This window comes from Acomys russatus, chromosome 6 (assembly GCF_903995435.1).
Source record: "Acomys russatus chromosome 6, mAcoRus1.1, whole genome shotgun sequence".
NCBI classification, from domain to species: domain Eukaryota; kingdom Metazoa; phylum Chordata; class Mammalia; order Rodentia; family Muridae; genus Acomys; species Acomys russatus.
The window spans coordinates 75,778,174-75,799,416 of NC_067142.1; the positions used below are offsets into that span (position 1 = coordinate 75,778,174).

At 47.5% G+C, this 21,243-nt stretch overlaps 1 protein-coding gene across 2 annotated transcripts in view; it reads left to right on the forward strand.

Annotated features, from left to right (window-relative positions):
- The first annotated feature begins 9,445 nt into the window (after positions 1-9,445).
- The window catches only part of Cnih3 (cornichon family AMPA receptor auxiliary protein 3), a 107,238-nt gene continuing 95,440 nt past the window's right edge, over positions 9,446-21,243 (forward strand). Inside the window, exon 1 of one of the 2 annotated variants that reach the window (XM_051148049.1) lies at positions 9,446-10,310. In XM_051148049.1, the coding sequence (XP_051004006.1) occupies positions 10,230-10,310 (81 nt within the window). In that variant the 5' untranslated portion in view covers positions 9,446-10,229. The remainder of the gene's footprint in view (positions 10,311-21,243) is intronic. The other variant, XM_051148047.1, reaches the window with a different exon arrangement.

Consider the following 21,243-nt stretch of genomic DNA (forward strand, 5'->3'; position numbering starts at 1 on the left):
CTTTCATTCCTACAAATGTGCATGTTTGTGCATGTGTGCTCTAACCTCCATGACAGTTGAAGGCATGCTTTGCTTGAGCTGGCATAGTGAAATGGTGTACTTCAGAGCTGTAACAACTGAGATTCTGCAGAGCATGGAGAGTAGGGGACAAGGAGGGCAGGGCTCAGTGAGGGCGTGTGACTGAGGTATGGAACGGTAACCATCACGGCGGTGACGTCTGGGCTGCATAAGACTAGATCCAGTATGGGTCCTGTGAGCCACAGGCTCACTATCTGAGCGCTCAAATGGTAAGTAGCCTCGGGTTTTCTACAGGACACGTGAACTTGTGAAGAAGGTCACATCTGCTTTCCTCTGGGAAGAGTAGAAAGATATTTCATATCCCATGGAAAAGTTCAGGACTCTAAGATGATTGCAATTGGCAAAAGACACAGAATTATCCTGAGAATAATCACGTCTGACACTGCTACTGACTCCCTGTGCTTTAGAGGACAACCGGGTGCATCAAGAATCTAGGTGTCGCGCATGTATGGAAGGAGGCAGGGTTCAGAGCCAAATAGGGTGCTTTTGATCAAGGATTATTGTTTGCTGTTTACAGGGGCTGCTGAGTGTGCTACCAATAGGGAAACCACTTAACTTCCCAGAAGGCAGTGCTCACAGGACGATGGCATTGAGGTGTGTGGGGAGCATAAGCTTGGGCTTCCTCCTACTGCCTTCCCTCTCAAGCTGGAGGACTCAGAAGTCATCAGTCCTGGCCTGAGACCTCTCAGATGCCATAGGTTGCTAAATAAAAGGCCCAGCGTCAAATGTGGGATATTTCCCCTTGATTTTTTTTGGTCAGGGGTGTCCTGGAGACCCCCCTAAACAATGCAGGTAGCTACTGTTGTTCCTGGTCACCCTCCAGAATGTACCTAACAACACCACACAATTTGGCTAGAGAACATGAATAAATTGATCCTGATCAGGCAGCTCTCTCCTCCTGGCTAGCTTTCATAGTATACAGCTGGTGGGGGAAGCCATCAATGGTCCTACCCAGCTGTGAACCCTGTGAGGTACAATAATGAGCAAATTATATGGATGACTATATATATATTACATAATTCATATAAATATACCTACATGATATAGTTACAGTTTAAATTTACATAGGTGTCTATAAATTATCATGACCCATTTCCTCCAACTCAAGAGTTCTACAGTCTCCAAAACCAGCACAGTGAGTCCAAGACCAAGCGGCCAAAGCCCTGAGCCTGTTGGAGATACTGCTCTCTCACACTATAGTGGTGGATTTCCAGCTGACCAGTGGTATTGGTCTGAGAGCTGACTTATTTCCTGCTTCCTTGTGGCTCGCATAGAGCAGTCTTGTCAAGCCCACGCCAAAGTAGGGGCTCCCCAAGCCCCGGGCCTTGTGCTTCTGGGGTTCCAATGTGCTCTCATCCCCACAAGGTACTGACTGACAGTAGAGCACAGCCCCCAGCCCCCCCTCAGAGCAGCACCCCCCTCTCCACGCCCCTAACCTCCCACCCCCACCCCCGGGTGCCAGGGCAGCTTCTCTGGTTTCCCAGTCACTTGGGATTTGGCTTCAGAAATACCTTACCTTCCTCTTAGAATGTTATTACTTTCCAGATGTTTTTATATTCCATGCAAGTGTTCTGAGTTGCACTTGGTGAGGAACTTAGTTTGAACCATCCAACCGAGCATTACAGAACCGGGATGCTCTGCATCATAAGGAAACATTACCAAAAGAAAATGTTGAGCCATGAAACAGACCCCCCACCTCTTTCAAACCTCCATCTGTAACATAGCCTTGGTTTTCTTTGTCCTTTTCCCCAGGCCTGCGTTGCCTGTTTTACCAATGACAGAATCAGTAAAGGGAACTGTAGAAATGCAGGAAGTCAGAACCCCAGGCATTTCCTGCTCATTAATTCTGAAAAAGTATTTATTACCCATATATGCTGGCTAGGCACTTCCCAGGCTCCATGCAGTTTCCGGTCTAGTTGGTGAGTATTTTCTCCCCGAAAAGAGATGAGAGAACCATGCTTGTGGCATGGCTGGGGAAAGCGAGGGGGAGGCGGATGAGAATGAATGAGTGCCCAAACTGTCCTCTCTCCCTGTCATAAATGATGAAAAGCCAGTCACATGAGTCTCTCCCTGGGTACCACACTGTCCAGACTGGCATGTGCCATGGCGGTTACTGGGGTTTCAAACTTTTTTTCTGTGTGGAAGGTGAGAGTAATGCCTCGATGGAGAAACCCTTTCACAGGCAGGAGAGACAGCTCAGCACGTAAAGGTCCTGCCCTCCAGCCTGATGACTTGAGTTTCAGCCCCTGGGACCCACATAGGAGAAGGGGAAAAATGACTGTCACAAGTAGTTCTGTGACCTTAATATCCATATTGTGGTACACGCACATGCTTGTGCCCTCTTGTGCATGTGTGTGCACACACAAGTAAATCAATGTAATAAAATAAATAAACAAATAAACAGATAAATAATTCAGAATGGGAGAACTGAGTTTAGGAGTCACCATCACTGGGGACATAAATAATCCACCTTGTTCATTCTTACCTACTTATCCTGTGAATTCTTATGGAATAAACCAATGAAGCTTCTCGCACACACTGTGTATGTGTGTGTGTGTGTGCACGTGTGTTACATGTGCATGTGAGTGAGCTTGCATGTGCTGGCATTCTTGTATATGCTGGTGTATGTGTGTTTGTGGATGCCAGATGTCAATGTTGGGTATGTTTTTTTCCAGAAGCTGTCCATATTGTTTTTTGAGACAGGATCTCTCTCTTTCTCTCTCTATGCGACTTGGGGCTTGTTGATTAGGCTAGCTGGGGCAGCCAGCAACCTTCAGGGATCCACCTGTGTCCACCTCCCCAGCTCTGGATTGCAAGCTTGTGCTACATCCAGTTTTTAACAGGAGTTTTGGGGATCAAATCTGGGTCCTTACGGATACACAGTAAGCATTTTATGGACTGAACCATCTCTCGGCCCAAAACTTTTCATGTTATGAACCTACAGAAATAAGCTCTTCACTAGTGTCACGGATTAACAGGAAAAAGGTTCCTTATGATATGACATAAAATCAGAATTATCAGCTGTTGGAGGTTGGTCTAGTGCATTTGGATGCTAATTACTGACACCCCCCCCCCCACCCCCAGCTTGAGTTGCTGCCCTGAACCTGGCCTCCCTGATTGCCTGAATAAAAGGCTTACATCTGAGCAAGGCAGAAGGAAGGGGCGGGGCAAAGGGCTTGGAGGACAGAGAGGATCTTGGGAGATAAAAGCAGAAGGATGGGAGGAGAAGGAAGAGGACCCCACCCCCACCCCCACCCCCGCAATGGGTTAGGTGGGGAGAGCACATGGCCCAATTTGCATGGATGGAGGAGACAGAGAACATTAGCAAGTAGTTTGGGATTATGGATGGGAGGTAGCTTGGAAATTATTAGAAGTAGATGGCACAGGATGGGGGCTGGGAGATATGGAAGGTAGTTTAGGGGATTAATATCTGCCCTGCCCCAGGTAAGTCAAGGCTATTCTAAATAAAACAGGTGTCTGTGTCTTTTATTGATTGGTAGGTAGAAAATACCACCGTAATAACGCAGCCTAATAATAAACAGTTATTAGTCCATACCTTTAAACTCACAGCAACAATCAGCTTAGACCCTGACACCCTTTAGTGTCCTGGACCCCTTTCTCTTCTGACTTTCTATCCATAGCATGTGAATTTGATTTTCATGGTCACAAAAAAAACACTGTGGTATTTCCAGCCATCATATACACATTGCAGGTGGGAAGACAGAAAAGAGCCAAAAGTTTTTATCTAGTGGAAGCATTTTTTTTTTAAATGGGTGAGTAATAGGGTGGGGCTTCTTCCAAGGATCTCCTCTACCTCACTGGCTAGAGCTCTGACACCTGGCCACATCTGTCTGCCTCGCCAAACAGTCTGAGAAGATGAGTTTTTCTCATCCTGGCCTTTATAAGCTAGGAAAGAAAAGCACGGAAGTTCTGAATGGCTTCGATCGGCCATCTGCATTACCAGTGTACTGCCGAGTTCTGGCTTTCGTTATCAGCAGTCCGAGACCAGGTGTCCTGGTCCAGCTACCAGTGATGTAGGGCAAAGGAGAGGATGCTGGGTGCTCAGGGAGGCATCACAGGCAAGGTGGCAACATTAGGCAACTAACGTCCAATTTTTCTCTCTGCACTTAGCTCCACGCTGTCCAGACACACCAGCCTGTTCCTGCTCCTTCTCGGATGGTTTTGTCATTTTGTTCTGAGACAAGTATTCACTTTGTAGCCCAGACTGGCCTAGAATTCTTCCTAGCTAGGATCAGAGGCAAGTGTTTTCTGCTTCTTGTCACATGTGTAGTCACCCCCTGCCTCACTGAAGGTGATGGCAGATAAAATGTCCCCACACAGCTAACAAGTGGCTCACCATACTTCTCCCAACCCTGACCCCTTTCTGCCTCTAGTTCACTCCTGCCTCCAACCCATGCCCACATGCATCAGAGAAAAGGCCGGTGCTAAAGGGGAGCACTGTGAATTCTTGGGCAGCGTAGCTCAGTGGTTTGCGTGCCTCCTTTCATCCCATTTGGCCATCCCACTCCATTCATAGGAAAACCTGACCAGACACTTCCTTCAGCACAAGCGTGTCCCCTAGCTGGCATTAACTCTTTGGCACAGATGGGGATATGCTCAGCTCTTCCTTTGCTTCTCAGCTAAGCCTTGTTGGAATGCCAGCAACTCTCCAGCTTCCAGCTTCCATCCACTCATTAAGCTCTTCACACCCACCATGCCTGGTTCTCAGCAACCATCCAACTCGTTTCCCGAGTCCCAACCAGAGACTCCGTCTAGGTAAGACACTTTCCCAAAGTCCCTTTCTCTTTCTTTGTTGGTGAGTTCGGATGTTTGTGAATTTGGTTTTTGTCTTAAGAACTGGGCCGCTGTCCCACACCAGACTACATCTTGCCGTGATGTACTTCTGAGTCGTCCCTGAATTGCGTTTTGTAGCTGCTTTCTAAAAACCAGGATCTAAAGGTTTTCCTCTTCATCCTTGATGCCCACAGGACACTTTACCCCATTTACTTGCATATAATTGGTTCAATAATAACTTTTCTAAAGTTGAGAGCCAGCCACTGCCAGCTCCATGCAGAGCTGGTGCCTTTAGTCCACTGTAACCTGTGTGGCTCTGCATGCCCGGGCTGGTGCTGGCTAGGTTCAGACCTGTTTCTTTATCCTGCCCAGCCCCCATTCACATGTGGAAAAATCTACAAAGCACAGGTTCACACCAACTGCATGTATAACCTCCTGACTCTCTTTAAAATAGTTTAAATCTAGTTCTGAGCCCCCTGGATGCTTGGCTAGAAGGCCATTTGTTTTTAGGGGTGCAGGAGGGTTCCTACAAGTTTGAGCAAAGATGCTGAGGGGGGGCTGGTACAACACTGAAATATACCAGAAGCGTCTACCTCTGGCAGTGGTCACAGGTGCACACAGGGTCTTCCCGAGTCTTAGACCATTTACTTCCGGCCTCTTCCCTTTGCTGACTGGAGATCCTGGGAAGCTTAGGCCTGGCCCCGGCCTCTCCAGCACCGCACAGCCACAGTTGTGTCTTCTACAACATTGGCATGAAGTAATCTGCGTGTCCTTTCTTCTCCTACCTCTTGGCCTCAACCTCTCCAGTCTGCAGAAAATTGCATTCTGTCTCCTCTCCAAACTACAGGCATCCCTGATGTCTTCTGAGAGACAAACCTTCCCCAAGGTAGAAAATGCCTTTGTCTTTAAAGTCATTCTGCCTTACACTTTATTCAGCCAATATTCATTAGTGTAACTGCCTGGACTCTTTCACTATTGAAATATTTCTTTTCTGATTGGTAAACAGTATGGTGGCCCTTGCAGAACATGGCAAAAAAAATCAATTAATAATTAAATTTTAAATTAAACTCATTAATTCAGGCTAACCATGACAGGATGTCACAAGGCCCATTGATAGATGGGCCTCCCATGTACTTATTTATTACAAAGCTGGCCCCCTGTTGTGTGCCTCTCAGTTTCATGACTATATTGAAATCATGGTTGTCCCCTGATTCTAATAATTGCTACTTTAGGTGTATTGTTTACACATTGCAATTCTTGCATACATTGTAAGTGCAGTGTTTCAATATTTACAAGTTTAAGAATTCATCAATAAGATATTAAAAACTATCTCAGAATAGAGAGACAACCAACTGTGGATACACGTATTAGCATTCTGTTAACAGTCATGCAGCTCAGTCGTTTATGGAGGACGCAGTGATGTTTATAGCAAGCTGTACCCTGGAGGGTCTGCCACACACCCTGAATGCCCTTCCCACCGAGAGATCTGGAACAGGAATAACATACGTTTTATTTCCCCAATACAAACTAATTTTATGATTTTTAACAAAATCATGGGTTTCCCACCATTGTTACTGACATGATGGAATACGAATGGCACTCATAATTAATTCTTAATAGACTGTGTGGGAGACCTGAATATGTCACCCCCAAACAGGAATGAGTACTTGAAAGCAATGAAGACGGCATGTGCAGGAGAGCTCTGCCCTCCTTCTACCTGCTTAAAGACAGGAGACAGAACCAGAAAGCCGTAATACTCCCCTCCAGCCGACAAGTGAATCCACATTCTCCTATCGTGGAGAATAGTTGGCCACTCATTGCAATTCTGGGCCTTATTGGCCCATAAACGGTCAAGAGAACCCGTCTACCTGTACAGGCTCCATCTTGCCTCTCTTCTGCCTGCTACTTGCTCTCCTCCAAGTCACCACACCTGGACACTCCAAGTCTTTTCTTTTGCCTAGTCACTTCTCTAGAAATGTACTGTCATTTGAATGTGTTATATAAGCTGAAATTCAAAGCCACCTCTTTGAGAACTTCTCATTCTCTGTGTATCTCTCATGGGAATATTAGATATACATGTTAGTAAATTTCTATTTGTTTTTGCTTGTAAATCTCTCTTTTGTCACAGGGGTTTCTTGCAAACTAAGAATGTATAAGGGCTGAAATGTTTGTTATTAATCCCTATAATTCACATACACACACACACACTCATCAGCATGTCAATTACACATCAAATCTTAGGGAACAATTTTTAAAAATTATAATTATTAGTCAAAAGATTGGTTAGAAAGCAAAAGATAATTTTTATACAATAATACATTTGAAAACTCTTCTGAATTAAACAAATGTTGATTAAAAAAAACAGTTTAAAATTCTAGGAAAATATACTTCAAATGTTAAGACTACCCAATATGTACTTAAGCATAATCAAGCACTTTCAAACATGAAACATTCAAGTCTATATAAGCATATATTCATTTTAAATTCATGATCCCACTTGTTGGAAAACAAACCTACTTAAGTAAGAAAGCAACTTGTTTGACAAGCTATAAATCAAGATAGTAAAATATTTTCTAGGAAAATTACACATACAGCATTTTAATAATTAATTTAAATGAGAAATTTAAGCCCTTTTGATCTTGTTCAGTTGAGAATAACACCTTGGACAAGATATTAAACTCTCGTTCATACTTCAGGAAAATGGCACCAATGGGAAACATGTCGTGGAAATCCCTTGTACGGACTGTGCTCATGTCTGCTTCAAAGGAAGTCTGGCATCTCAGCCGAGATTTCAGAAACATTTCAGAATGCTTTACCATTAGTGTAGATTAAGTGCTTGAAGTAAAGAGTTTCCAGACCCAGAAAGACAATCACTGCATGTTCTCACTCATAGGGTGTCGTACCATCACATCTTTAGATTTGTGTGTTTAACTTGGAGGCCCTGTAGCATTTAGGGGTGTCTCAGAGACTCCCAAAGAACACAGGATATGGTCACTTACTCTTGGTTGCCCACCAGAACTTGATAAGATTCTATTGCTGAAGACACCTGGGTCACAGGAAATGGAGAAATCAAGTTGGCATTGACCAGGGAGCTTCCTCCTTGCTGTCTGTCATTCATAGTACCACAAATTGCTTTGCAGGCTTCTGTGTGTGTGTGTGTGTGTGTGTGTGTGTGTGTGTGTGTGTGTGTGTGTGTGTGTGTGATCAACAGTATTACTCAGGTGTGAACCCAATGAGCTACAATAACGACTGATGTGACAAGACACGCCCATCTGCAGCAGCGGCATGAATGTTACAGGGGTAACCAGCTGCTTTCTGATTGGTTTTAAGGTCTGTTATAGGAGGAAACTCACGTCTGTTAGTATAAGTCTGGCCAAGAATCCATGGTTGGGGAATTGTTAGTGCCCAGAAGACAAATTACTACAATTATTTTGTTGAGTGGAAATAGTATCAAACTGTCCTCTAACGTTGTATCTCTGTACCTATAGGTTAGTGCAGCTCTCTGATGCCATGAAAGAAGTTGTTTTGTGCAGTGGAGGACAGTCGATGCAGAAGCACAACCTGCCAAGGTCCAGTGGAGTGCTCAGCCAGCCACATATGGACACCTGTACCACACCCCTCCTCCTTAAGACGTAGGGACCATCATGGAGAGGTGACAGAAGAGGGGACAAAAAGCTGTTAAGAGCCAGGGGTTGGAGAGGATATGAGTGAAACACTATCTTCTGTACGTAACCGGATGCTCTGAGATGCCCCAAACCATGGTGTGTATCTATACCCCCAGGGGAACTTGCTAGTCATCTTTCAGGACATTTCTTCTTGCTTCCTGGGCTGACTCATTTGAAATCCAATTTCTGTCTGTAGGATTATGATACAAATTTCTATGATGTTAAACCACTATGGCAGAGGCACATATACTAGTCCCTACCATTTATGGATTGACTGGGTACCAAGTGCTAGGTCCTCTTTGGTTCGAAGATACTCTTTGCTATTCAGGTTTTATTTAAGGAGGCTAAGAAGGTTGGAGGTAGGAGGGAGTCTGTCTTCCAACATTATATGCCCTAAACAGCAACATTTGCTGTAGCCTTGCCTTACCCCATCACTGCTCAGGTCTGTCCCCCTAATCCGAAGGTCAGATGGAGTAGGATACCGGAGGATGTCAGGGATGGGTGTTAAAACAGGATCCTGCAGGGGCCTCAGGGTAGACCTGTAGAGGCACCCCAGATCAGGAGTTACAGTCTGGGAAATCTGCCCAAGTAGGACACAACCAACAGGAGCCAAAACACTCCAGAGACCCAGTCCCTTCACTTCCCTCTCCAGTGTACACAAAACTGCTGGATGCCTAGGGGCGGCGGACACGTCATCGCCATAGTCTTCCGCCTTCCTACTCGCTCCAGGTGCACGTGCTTAAAGAGTCCCTGCCCCTCCCGCCTCCGCAAGCGGGGCGGCAAGTTTCCTCCGAGAGGCGGGCAAGCACCGCACCTCCTTGCCGCCGCCACCCGGGCCCCCACCGCCGCAGTCCCCGCCCGCAGGGAGGGCGTGCTCAGGAGCCGGCGAGGGTGGGGCGGCGCGAGGGAGGGGTCCCAGCTCTGCAGTCTTTCTGGCGCCGGTGACAGCAGCAGCAGGTGGAGCCCCGCTCCGCCGCGAGCAGCACTTGGCCAGAAACCCGCGCCGCAGCTGCCGGGCCGGAGCTGGCCTTCTGGGCTGGAGCCCACGCCGCCCCGGACCGACCCAGTTTCCCAGGCACCGGGTTACGGAAGCCGGTGGCCTTGGGACTCGGTTGGGCCGGGGCCGGATGCATCTCTGTGTGCACAGCTGCTCTGGAAGACTCTAGCCTGGGGCGCAGGGTTTACGGGACCTGGCCCGCCTCGGCCACCCAAAGAATTGTGCTCCGGGGACAGGGAGGCTGTGGGACCTCGATCCCGGGCACCTGGCTGGACGCTCTTGGAGTCTGAGTGGCACACTCACTCCACCTCTTCGCTCGCACGAGGACAGAGTGGGCTCTTTCCAGAGGACCGGACCTCTTCGCCTGGTCCTATGTGGAGTCCTCACACCCGGTGCCTGTTTGTCTCTAGTTGACATTGGTCTGCAGGTGTTCTCTAGGTTTCTTCAGCTAGGAGAACAGTTGCCGCCAGCGACATTCTGTACCTGTGGGCACTCCAGGTCCTGGGTCTCCGATCCTGCCGGAATCTTGCCGGTGTCACTGACTCTCAACTCTGTCTCTGCTTGTCGTGGGTGCTCCTAGCCACTGGTTTTGCCAGGAGCGTGTGGACGAGACGCCTTTCTGGCCCTTCTTTGGGAGGGCACTGGACTCCAGAGAGCGGCATTGTGTGTGTGGTGGGATCTGGGGGTCCTCAGCCATGGCCTTCACTTTCGCTGCTTTCTGCTACATGCTGTCTCTGGTGCTCTGCGCTGCGCTCATCTTCTTCGCTATCTGGCACGTGAGTAACCTGCAGCGGCTTCTAACTCTCATTTATCCCAAAGCCCCCCGCCCCGCCCGCCCCCAAGCCCACATCGTTTTTTTTTTTTTTTTCCCTCGTTTCACCTACATTGCATGCGTAGGTGGACCGTGAGGCCAGGCAGAAGCACTTGCTGGGCAGACCTTGTCCATCACCCCTGTCCCGGGGCAGGAGACAAAGCTCTTGGTATCCTGAGGCCAGTCTTACTGGTAACTAGGCACGCCTTCCTGCCCTGGTTGGAGCCTGTAGCTCCTGCTGAGCCTCAGCGGGAGGCACACTCTTGGGCGTGGCAAGGTGTCCTGGCCCAGAGTAGTGGCTCAAAACCCAGTCTGCCGGGGCTTCCCTCCCACCCGCCTTCTTTCCTGCCCGCCAGAGAGAAGATGCACTGCCGGTGGCCCAGGCAATTAGTCAAGTAACTATAACAACTAAACATTTAAAATGTCAGCATCTGTGGTGGGTTGCGTTTAGACATAATTGGAGACAAAGTAGAAACACAACCAGAGGGCCTTGTAAGAGGAAGTAGGGAGAGGCCAGGCAGGAGGGAAGGGGACATCAAAGGAGATGGGAGTGAAGAGAGAAGAGGGACAGAGAAAGACCAGGATAAATAAGGTTCCAGGTACTGTAGGTCTGGCCAGGTCCCAGCATCCCCAGGACACACAGGCTTCCTCCCATCGTGGAGAGTGGACACGGGTCATCAGGGAGCCCAGGACTCCCGAAGGAGAGTAAGGAGGGGGGCAGTGGAGGAACAGGTCTCCTGTGGACTGTGTCACATTTCACAAACCCTTGACCCCTTGGCTTCCTTCTGGGGCTGCTTAAGGTCCACATTCTCACCTCCAGGGAAGGCTGATCTGAAGGGTCAAGTCCCAGCTGCCTGACAGGCATCATTAACAGCAGGGTTGGGTAACGGGAGGGACCCTGAGGCCAGCTCCTGGAGGCCTGGTTCTGGGGAGCGGTGGAGAGATTGTGCACAGGAGACGACCTGGACGCAAGAGCAGTTGAGATGCCAACGGGTTCGTCTGAGTGGTGGTTTCTAGTGTAAGAGGGGTTTTTCTATAGAACCCCAAGTCTCCTGCTATAAGGGTCAAACCACAAGGAGCAGAGGGCGAGTGCCTGGGGAGGAAGAAAAGGGGGGAAGGGCTCTGAAAAGTCCCGGAAAATCACACCTAAGGTTTCACCTCTTTCTAAATTGCATAATCACTTATCATTTGGTTTAGGAACATAGAAATAAGAGAGAAAAGGGATTCCGAGGTAGGGATTTGGAGGCTGATGTAAAAAGTCCTGCCAGCTACATGTGATGGAATGTTATCCTTTCTACCCTGGAATGCTGGGTCTATTCTACTGCAGAGAATGGGGCTTTGAGACTGTTTCTTTATACAGATAGGATGAGCAGAGATTCAAGGTACACAGTGCCCAAACATGCAGCGGAGATTGGCTCCCTTCTTACAAAGGAACTTTCTCAGCTTCTTTGGATTTGGAGAGGAAGCCACATTCTTGAAGACTAATACTTAATTTGCTGTTTTGTCCTAATTTGGCTTTGGAGGGTGGCGGGCTTCGAGAGCACCCCAAACTCCTTCAGATTTGATGTTCACTGCACTAGTTCCTGCAGCTTGGTGGGTCACCAGAAAGAATTTTCTTCTCTCCCTAAGTGTGTGTGTGTGTGTGTGTGTGTGTGTGTGTGTGTGAGAGAGAGAGAGAGAGAGAGAGAGAGAGAGAGAGAGAGAGAGAGAGAGAGAGAGAGAGAGAGGCGGGGGGGGAGAATATATAATTCAAGAACGAACTAATAAGGTGCATAGTTTGAGCAGTGGAGTTGATCAAGAGACATCTGAATGACAGTCCTAGTGATCCTGGGCTGGCCCCTGTCTCAACACTCATCTCCCAGTCTGAGGGTAACAATGCAGTCAAATCCCAAGTCGGGTCCTGTTGGCATGGCTAGTGGAACTGACACGGTGGCAACAGGGTCAGTTCCTGCTTCCTGGTCTTTCCCTTCTGTCTATGAATCAAGCAACCTAACCCCCACCACAGGATTTGATCCCTGAACACTGAGAAGGGAACCCAGAAATGGTCTGGCTTCCTGATACACACATACTGTGTGTTTGTGGATAGTGGTTGAATGGTGGTAATTCTTTTCTTTCTTTCTTTCTTTCTTCTTTTTTTTTTTTTTAGATTTGTTTATTTATTATGTATATAGTGCACATCAGATCACATTATAGATGGCTGTGAACCACCATGTGGTTGCTGGGAATTGAACTCAGGATCTCTGGAAGAGCAGTGAGTGCTCTTAACCTCTGAGCCATCTCTCCAGGCCGGTGGTAATTCTTTAAACCAAAGTCTAGCAGAGTTAGTAGATGGTACATTTGCCTTCTTTCCGGCATTTTATATTTCTACACATTTCCTGATCTGATGAGTCATATTGATGGCTTAGTATGTACTGACAGCCCAAGCAATGATTGGCATTAAATACTCAGTGGTTAAAATGTCTGCACCTCCTGGGCTAGAAAAGATGCAAGTGGCATTTAAAAAAAAATGTCTATTTATTTGTACATGTACATACCCACTTAAGGGAAATAATGGAAGTTACTATTTATCCAGTGTGTATTTGACTGCCCTCCCTCTGGTGTAGTTTGGAGAGGACCTGTTCTGCCTCCCCTCCACTTCCTCCTCTGGGTGTCTAGAGGCAAAGATGGATGTAGCTAAGTTGTAAACACATTGAAATCTTGAGTTTTGCCTTGAAAATCTATCTGCCTTGTTTTCAAGTGAAGTTATTTCACATCAACCATGGCTTTTGAGGACATCTGTTATGCTTTGCAGAAGTGGAGAAAAACTGAGGGTTTTTTGTTTGTTTGTTTTAAACCATGGCTTTGTGTCCTTTATGTATATTGCCTTTTACATGCCAGGGGACTTTTTACACACGACGAGACAAACTATGGCTCCAAGAGGTTCTGAAGCTTGTCCAAGCCTGGCTAGTCTGTGTTGGGCCTGGGAATTGATCTGAGTCTGTGACACTCTTACGACCCTTTCCCTGGCTGTAATCACTGGCTTTGAATTACTGATATAATAATGGTTTCTACCCCAAACATTATCTTCTATGTAAATAAGATATTTCGAGTTGGAATTTCTGATTGAAGTATAACAAGTCTCAAAGCACTCCACATCTCCCTCTCCCCGCGGCCCGCCTGGACCTCATGCCCACCTTGCCTCTATCTCCAAAGGGCTAGGATCACAGCATTTACCACTACACCCACCTCTGTGCATTCGTCTTTAAAGAAGAAATTCTATTTTCTTAAAACTTAAACTTTTACTTAGAAAAGAAAAATGATAATAGCTCATTTCCAAAATGTTTGAAAATACAACACAATGCAATGAAACAAAAGTCACTCCCCCCCACCCTCCCCTTTCCATCCTGAAACGATTGGTTGGTTTTTTTGTTTTGTTTTGGTGCATTTAAAAAACTATGTGGATGTTTAGAAGGGAAAGATCCTACAGGCACTCTGAAAGGTTTGCTGTGTGGAGCGATGTCTGTTTCCAGCCAGTCTGAGACGAATGGTGTTTACTCACAATTGGAACCTTCTCTGCTCCAGCTTGGCCGAGCCTGATTGCAGACACTCTCATGATAAAAACACAGATGAAGCCGCACTTTGGAAAGATCAAATATGTACAGCCGCTTATCTCAGGCTTTTGGTTTTCCCGGTTTTTAATATCCAGAGCCCCTCTGAACTTTGGCGATTAACACTTAGGATAAGTTCCTAGTGATGTGCCCTAGAAAGGCCGGATGCATCACCTCATCTTAAAATGGCTTTGGGCTCAGGGTGGCAATTGTCCTTGGAGTTTGAATGGACCTCACAGACAATAATGAGTAAACCGCTGAGGAGAAGTTGTACTAGACCAACTGTCTTCATTGCTGAACCTTTGTCAGCCAGCTCTAGCCTGTCCCAGACCCAGCAATGAGAAACAGGCCTCAGTTTCTCCAGTTATATCTATCCATAAAAAAAAAAAAAAAAAAAAAAAAAAAAAAAGGAAAGCGGGCACTGTGACCGTCTTTGACCTGTCTTGAACCGAGGCAGAGTGAACCCCTTTCTGACCTCCACTGCTGGTCTGTTTGGACCAAGCCATTGTCCTGTAGCCAGGGCCAGGCACCTGCAGCTGCTATCTGTCCTTTCCCTCCCAGGCCACCCCATGACCTCTCTCCCTTCCTACAGAATGAGAGGGGCCTCTTCCTTACCCATCCTTGCTCTTCACAACCAAGGATGATCCTGGGGGCACAGAGGCTTCACCGTCTCAACAACAGAGTCTCCTGCCCTTCTGCCTGCCCCATTTCTGGCTGCCCTCAGGGACCACACCCTGGATAGCAAGGGAACATGCATCCTTTTCTGGACCTTGATGCTTTGGAACTTGGAGAACTACAGTTGATGTGAAGACGGCCAAGCATTCCGGGAGGCTCAGGACCTGTGATGCCAGTGAGGAGTTTTCTTGCCAGGAGGTGGGGAGCACCGTTGAACCTGGAGGGCTCCCTCTGTCTGGTGTGATGTTTGTTTCTTGCTTCAGCTTGTGGTGAGTGTTGGCTGGCCCTCTCCCAAAGCCAGTCTTGTCATCACTGTATCTCCATCAATCATGTAGGAGCGGAGGAGGGGACAGAACTCACAGGCCCTGGAGACAAGCCAGTGCTGGCTGGCAAAGCCTCACCAGCTGCTGATGTTTCCAGGCTTCCTAAGGTGGCACGTGGCAGAGGCACCAAAGCAGTTTCCTTCCGATTTTCCAGGCTCTGAGCAAAGGCAGGCGAAGCTGTGTGGCCTTTTCATGGGTGTTTCTACATGCACTGACCCTGAGGCCACACCTGGCTTCATTTCCCTCCTGTTCTCATCCCTTGGGGACACAATTCCCTTTAAGCTGCTTCCTGTGTTCTGGACCTGTGTCTACTTCAGACTTCCTTCCCAGAAGGGCAGGAGTGCCTCATTTTCTCACCAGTGTGCTATCTGGATGGTACCCTCTCCATTCTTCCCTGCCACCGTCATCTGCCTCTGTGGGCCACTCCCTGCGGGATCCACCAAGGATTTGGACCTTGTCACTGTCACCTCCTCACTGACCTGAGTTGTGATAGTTACTGACCTGAGTTCCCATCAAAGACAAGCTGTGTGTCCTCCTGACCACACCTGTGCCTGTCATTCGAGACAGCCCTGGCCCTCTTAACTTGCACTCTGTCTGTGATCCATGTTTTGACTGCGATTTCCCCCTTTTCTCTCAGGGCATCGTCCCTTGGGGACACAGTTCCCTTTAAGCTCGCCATCCACCACTTGGCTTATCAGTGTGTATCTCCTATTACCTTCATGGTGGGAGGCCTCCATGCCAGGTACCCACTTAGGTGCCCTGCTGTCATTCCTAGAGCACAGAGAGCTTCTGTCATCCAGGTGAACGAATGCAGTGTGACCTTGGCTGGTTCTTATCATAGTCTCACAGAACATTAGCATGGCCTGGGTCTGATTCTTCGACCTTCACCGTACTGTCTTATGTTTTGGTCACATTCTCGGAGCCCCAGAAGCTCTCACACTTATGTATTTACTTCAGGCTCACTGATAGGATGGACCTGTCACCAGAGCACTTCATTGCCCTGCCGTCTTGCCAGTTTCTGTTGCTATGACAGAACATGGTGGACCAGGTGGTAGAATCAAAAGGAGTTTACTTGGCTCACTGGTCCAAGATCTAAGGCCTGCACCTGGCAAGGGCCTTCTCACTGCAGCGCACCATGATGGAAGGTCACTCGGCATGAGAGCAGGTGTTCAGGAGAGGAAGGAGGGGGTGGTCGTTTCCACATTACACTTTTAGGGCTAACTTCTTCTATGATAACAGCCTTAATCCATTCTTCATGAAGGTGGTACCCCATGACCTCATTGCCTCTCCAAGATCTCGTCACTTCATACCATGACAACTGCAACCAAATACCAGCATGGGTTTTGATGAAACCATCAGATGGTAGTTCCTGCCCTCCATGAACTTCTCCATGTTTGTGCTGGTAAATTCATTTCTTTCCTGACTCAAGCCACGGGCTCCCTTCTGTTGAAGCTTCTGTCTTCCATGAACATTGATTCGGCTTGTTTCTCCATAGCCTCAGGAGACGCGCACCATCCAAGCAGAGTCACACTTGCCCTTCCTTCTCGGCCTCCTCCTTGGGCCAGGCTTGGTGTGTTCTTTCTCAGAGCATCATGACCTTCAGCGTTGGCCTCCTGGGTTTTCATCTCACCTGCATGAATGCACGTGCGGCGACGCTCCCCAGAGTGAGTTCAACACCTAAAAGAGTCTCTGCGTATCACTCCCAGACTGGAACTCTTTTTCTGGCTTCTCTTGCCTGCCAAGCTTAATGGGCTTCCAAGACTTGGTCCAGTTAATGGCTTCACTTCATCTGACATCTTCTGTGTTCCAGTGAATTCCCAAATGGATGCTCCGCTTCCCTGGAATGCTGTGTGCTCATCCCATGCCTTATTGGACTGGCTACATTCCAGTCTTACATTTTCTGAGAAGCCTCCACTGCTCCCCCTTAGCCCCCCCCCCTTATTTCTCCTGTCTCCTGCCTTATGCCCCAGGGCTCCACTGGTCACACAGCACTGGACTACAGGTTCTGGGGGGGGGGGTGGGGATTGGAACTGCTCCCATCTGTGGTGGCCTCAATATCCAGTGCATGGGTGGCATATTGATTAAAGCTGTTACGGCAGAATAAGTAAATTTAGCATCTGGCTAATTTCCTGGGCCAGCCAAGCTTGACAAACTCTTCCTTGATGAATAGTTTCCTAGACTTACAATAGTCATAGGGATGCTTTCTAAAAGTATACATTCCCAGAACCTGCAGGAGGCCTGAGGCATCACAGGCCTGGTTGCTCTGTCTGTGAGGGAAGACCGCTTACTTTTCTGTTGCTGTGAAGAGACAGCATGAACAAGGCAACTCACAAAAGGTATTTAGATGGGGGCTTACTTACAGTTTCTGAGGGTTAGCCTCTCCATGACGGGAACATGGCAGCAGGCAGGCATGGTGCTGGAGCAAGAGTTGAGAGCTTACATCGGATCCACAAGCACATAGGAGATAGAGATAGAGATAGATAGAGAGAGAGAGAGAAAGAGAGAGAGAGAGAGAGAGAGAGAGAGAGAGAGAGAGAAAGAAAGAGAAAGACTGGGCCTGGCATCAGCTTCTGCGATCTCAAAGCCTACCCCCAGTGCCTTAGGTGGGGTTTCCATTGCTGTGAAGAGACACCATGGCCACGCCAACTCTTTTTAAGGAAAATATTTCATTGGGGCTGGCTTACAGCTCAGAGATTTAGTCCATTATCATCATGGTGGGAAGCATGGCAGCGTGCAGGCAGACATGGTGCTGGAGAAGGAGCTGAGAGTTCTACATCTGGATCTGCAGGCAGCAAGGAGGAGAATGTGACACTGGGCATGACGCGAGCATAGGAGACCTCAAAGTCCACCTCTACAGTGACACACTTCCTCTAACAAGGCCACACCTCTTAACAGTGTCACTTCTTATGGGCCAAGCATTCAAACACATGAGTCTATGGGGACCACACTTACTCAAATCACCATACCCAGTGACACTCCTCCTTCAGCAAGGCCACACCTCATAACCCTTCCTTAAACAGTCCACCAACTGGGGACCAAACATTCAGGTATGTGGGCTCTAAGGCCCATTCTTTTTGAAACCACCACAGTAGTGAACTTTAGTCCTGCATCTCTAGGCAGAGGGGAGCTGCTCAAAGGGACAAGGCAAGAAGGTGAAGGTGAGGCACACCCTGATGGATGGAGGCTCAACAATAGATCTTAGCAAGAAAGCTTGGCTTGAAAGGTCTATGAGGTGGTGACTTCAGCCAGGTGTATGCCTTGCTGCCAGGAGGGTTGCGTACTGGGCTTTGTATCACCGTAGGGGTTGATACTGTGCTGATAGATAGTAGTTCCACTGGGTAGCTATGGTGTGTGTGTGTGTGTGTGTGTGTGTGTGTGTGTGTATGCATGAGAGTGTGAGACTGTATGTTCCCTTGTACATACATGCAGAGCTCAGAGCAGGATGTCAAGTGTCTTCCTCTGTTGCCTTCTATCCTACTGTTTTGAGATAGTTTTTTTTTTTTTTTTTTTTTTTTTTTCCTGAGTAAAAGCTTGCATTTCTGGCTAGGCTGGGTGGTCAGTGAGCTCTTTCTACCTCACAATAATGGAGTTACAGGCGTGCACAGCCAGACCTGTTTTTTTTTTTTTTTTTTTTTAACGTAGGTCCTATGGATTCAAACTCAGGTTCTTATACTTGCGGAGCAAGCATTCTTACTTACTGAGCCATCTCAGCAGCCCCTGTGACACCCATCAACATTTTTATTACATTTATTATGTGTGTGTATGTGCGTGCATATCTGCACAGCCATGGCACATGTGTGGAAGTCAGAGGATGACTTGTGGGAGCCACTGTTCTCTCTTTCTACTATGTGTGTCCTGAAGATCATACCCAGGCTGTCAGGCTTGGTGGCAAGTGCCCTTTCCTGCTAAGCCATCTCCCCAGTCCCCGCGAGACCCATGTTTGAAAAAAAATCATAATTGTTACCTACGCCGTTTCTTCACCACTTGGTGGCCAGATGCAGATAGTGTCCTCGTGGCTTACAGGAGATAAATACTCAATTCCAACTGATGTCTTTGCAGGTCAGGTTGCTCCTCCTTATGGTGGCTTAAGGGACCTTAGAAAGGAAGCAGAATTGTTCTGAATAGAGGAGCTACACCAAGTGAGTCCTGCTCCAGACAGGGGAGCTCTGCCCATGCACCCCAACCTCAGATTCTAGAGGCAGGGACAGCTACTGCTGGGGGTGGTCATTCATGTCCAGTGTCTGAATTCTTGGGTGACTGAGAGTTCTGCGTGCTTAATAGCACTGAGAGTATGATTAACTCCCACAAAGGTCATGAAAACTCCCAAGTGCACAATTAAAGCCTGAGTTGGTCTCTGAATACCAATTCGGAACTTAATGATGAGGCTGGCAAATATTTTTAATTTAGCATATAAAGAGAGGCAAGCGCAAGACTTTCTTACGTATGCTAAAATAAAGCTGAAACATGAAAGTATGAAAAAAGCCATCTAAATCAAGGGTAGACTGATAGGCTGAAATGGGGCCACTAGCATTTTTGTGCACACAGTGTGATACCCGTGATGGTTTGCTTCAAGTGTCGGCTTGAGAAGAGCTAGGATCACCTGGGAGGAAAGTCTAAATGAAGAACTGTTGACAGTGGGTTGGCCTCTGATCATGTCTATGAGGGATTGCCTTAATTAAGTTAATCAGAGTGGGAAGATCCAGCCCACTGTGGGTGGCACCATTCCCTAGACGAGGTTCCTGAAACTGTTTAAGAGTGGCGAAACAGGGCTGGAGAGAGATGGCTCAGAGGTTAAGAGCACTGCCTGCTCTTCCTGAGGTCCTGAGTTCAATTCCCAGTAACCACATGGTGGCTCACAACCATCTATAATGAGATCTGGTGCCCTCTTCTGGTATGTGGACATACATGCAGGCAGAACACTGTGTACATAGTAAATAAATAAACAAATCAAGAAACCAACTAACCAAACAAAAACCCTTACATTGTTAAAAAAAAAAAAAAAAAAAAAAAAAAAAGAGAGAGAGAGAGAGAGGAGAGACAGAGCTGAGCACAAGAATGAGCATGCATACATTCTTCTTTGTTCTCACAACTGTGGAAGTAATGGGACTGGCTGGTTTTTGTCTTGCCTTGATTTCCCCACAATGAGGAATGGTCACCTGGAATTGTATGCCAACACAAATACCTTTACCCCCCCAAAGTTGCTTTATGTTAGGCTGTTTTGTCACAGTAACAGAAATGAAACTCAGAACAGCACCCTACCCGTTAAACACCGCGAGAGGCTTGGTTAGGTGATCCTGCACATGGCATGCGGGTGAAGACGCTGCTTAGGAGCTCACGGGGTGCATGAAATTGCTGTAGGAAGGTGTGAACATTCCTGTTATGGGCATTGGAGGTGTCTGCCTACCTTTGAGGTCTTCTCCCACTGCCACCATTTCAGGGCCCCAGCACCACAGTTAGACTCTTAGCCCTTGCATAGGTTTCTTTATCACTCTTGCCACAAGGAAAAAAAAAAATCACGTTTCTTGGATCTAAATTCTCCATGTTGTTTTCTACCATATGCCTCTGTTCTCATTATTAGCCATTCTTCATTTCAGTCTGTCACCTGCTCCTATGACATGACAAACTCATTTGTATTCGTGTGTGTGTGTGTGTGTGTGTGTGTGTGTGCCTGCGCGCACACCTGTGTCCTCATACACTTTTGCAGGTGAACGTGCACTTTGGCTTCTCAAGTGAGGTAGAAGCTGACTGGAGCAACATATTTATAGTCTTACTTAAGAATTCATAGGCGTTTGAGGGACATGGTGGCTGCATGTTGAGAATAAGACTGGTGGGTGGTGGCTCTCACACTGCTGAGACAGGGATAAGTCACCTCTGGCAGCCTCGTTTGGCCTGTGAAACCAGAAACTTACGTGTTTCATCATTTGAAGATGAGGTGTCTGCAGCTTTGGGGGAGAGTGGTGACCCCCTGCAGAGCAGGGTCTAGCTGTTGGCCCTGCTGGGTAGTATGCTGTACATGCTGAGCGCTTCACATACTGGGATGCTCCGGCCTCTTCCTCGTGCCTGGAAGAGGGGCCATTGTGGTATAAAGGCTTGTTTGGCAGAGGGCTCAGTAGCTCAGCTACTATTGCCTGAGAGAATGGCTTCTCTAAGGTTCCCTGGCTATACCTGTTACTTCAGGCACTTTTTGTTTTGTTTTTGTTTTTTTGTTTTTTCCTCCATTACAAAAGCATTCATTTATTCTTCTCATAAGCATTATGGATACCCTGAGGGTTCACATTCCCAGCATCACCTTTGTTCTCTTTATATCAGTGTA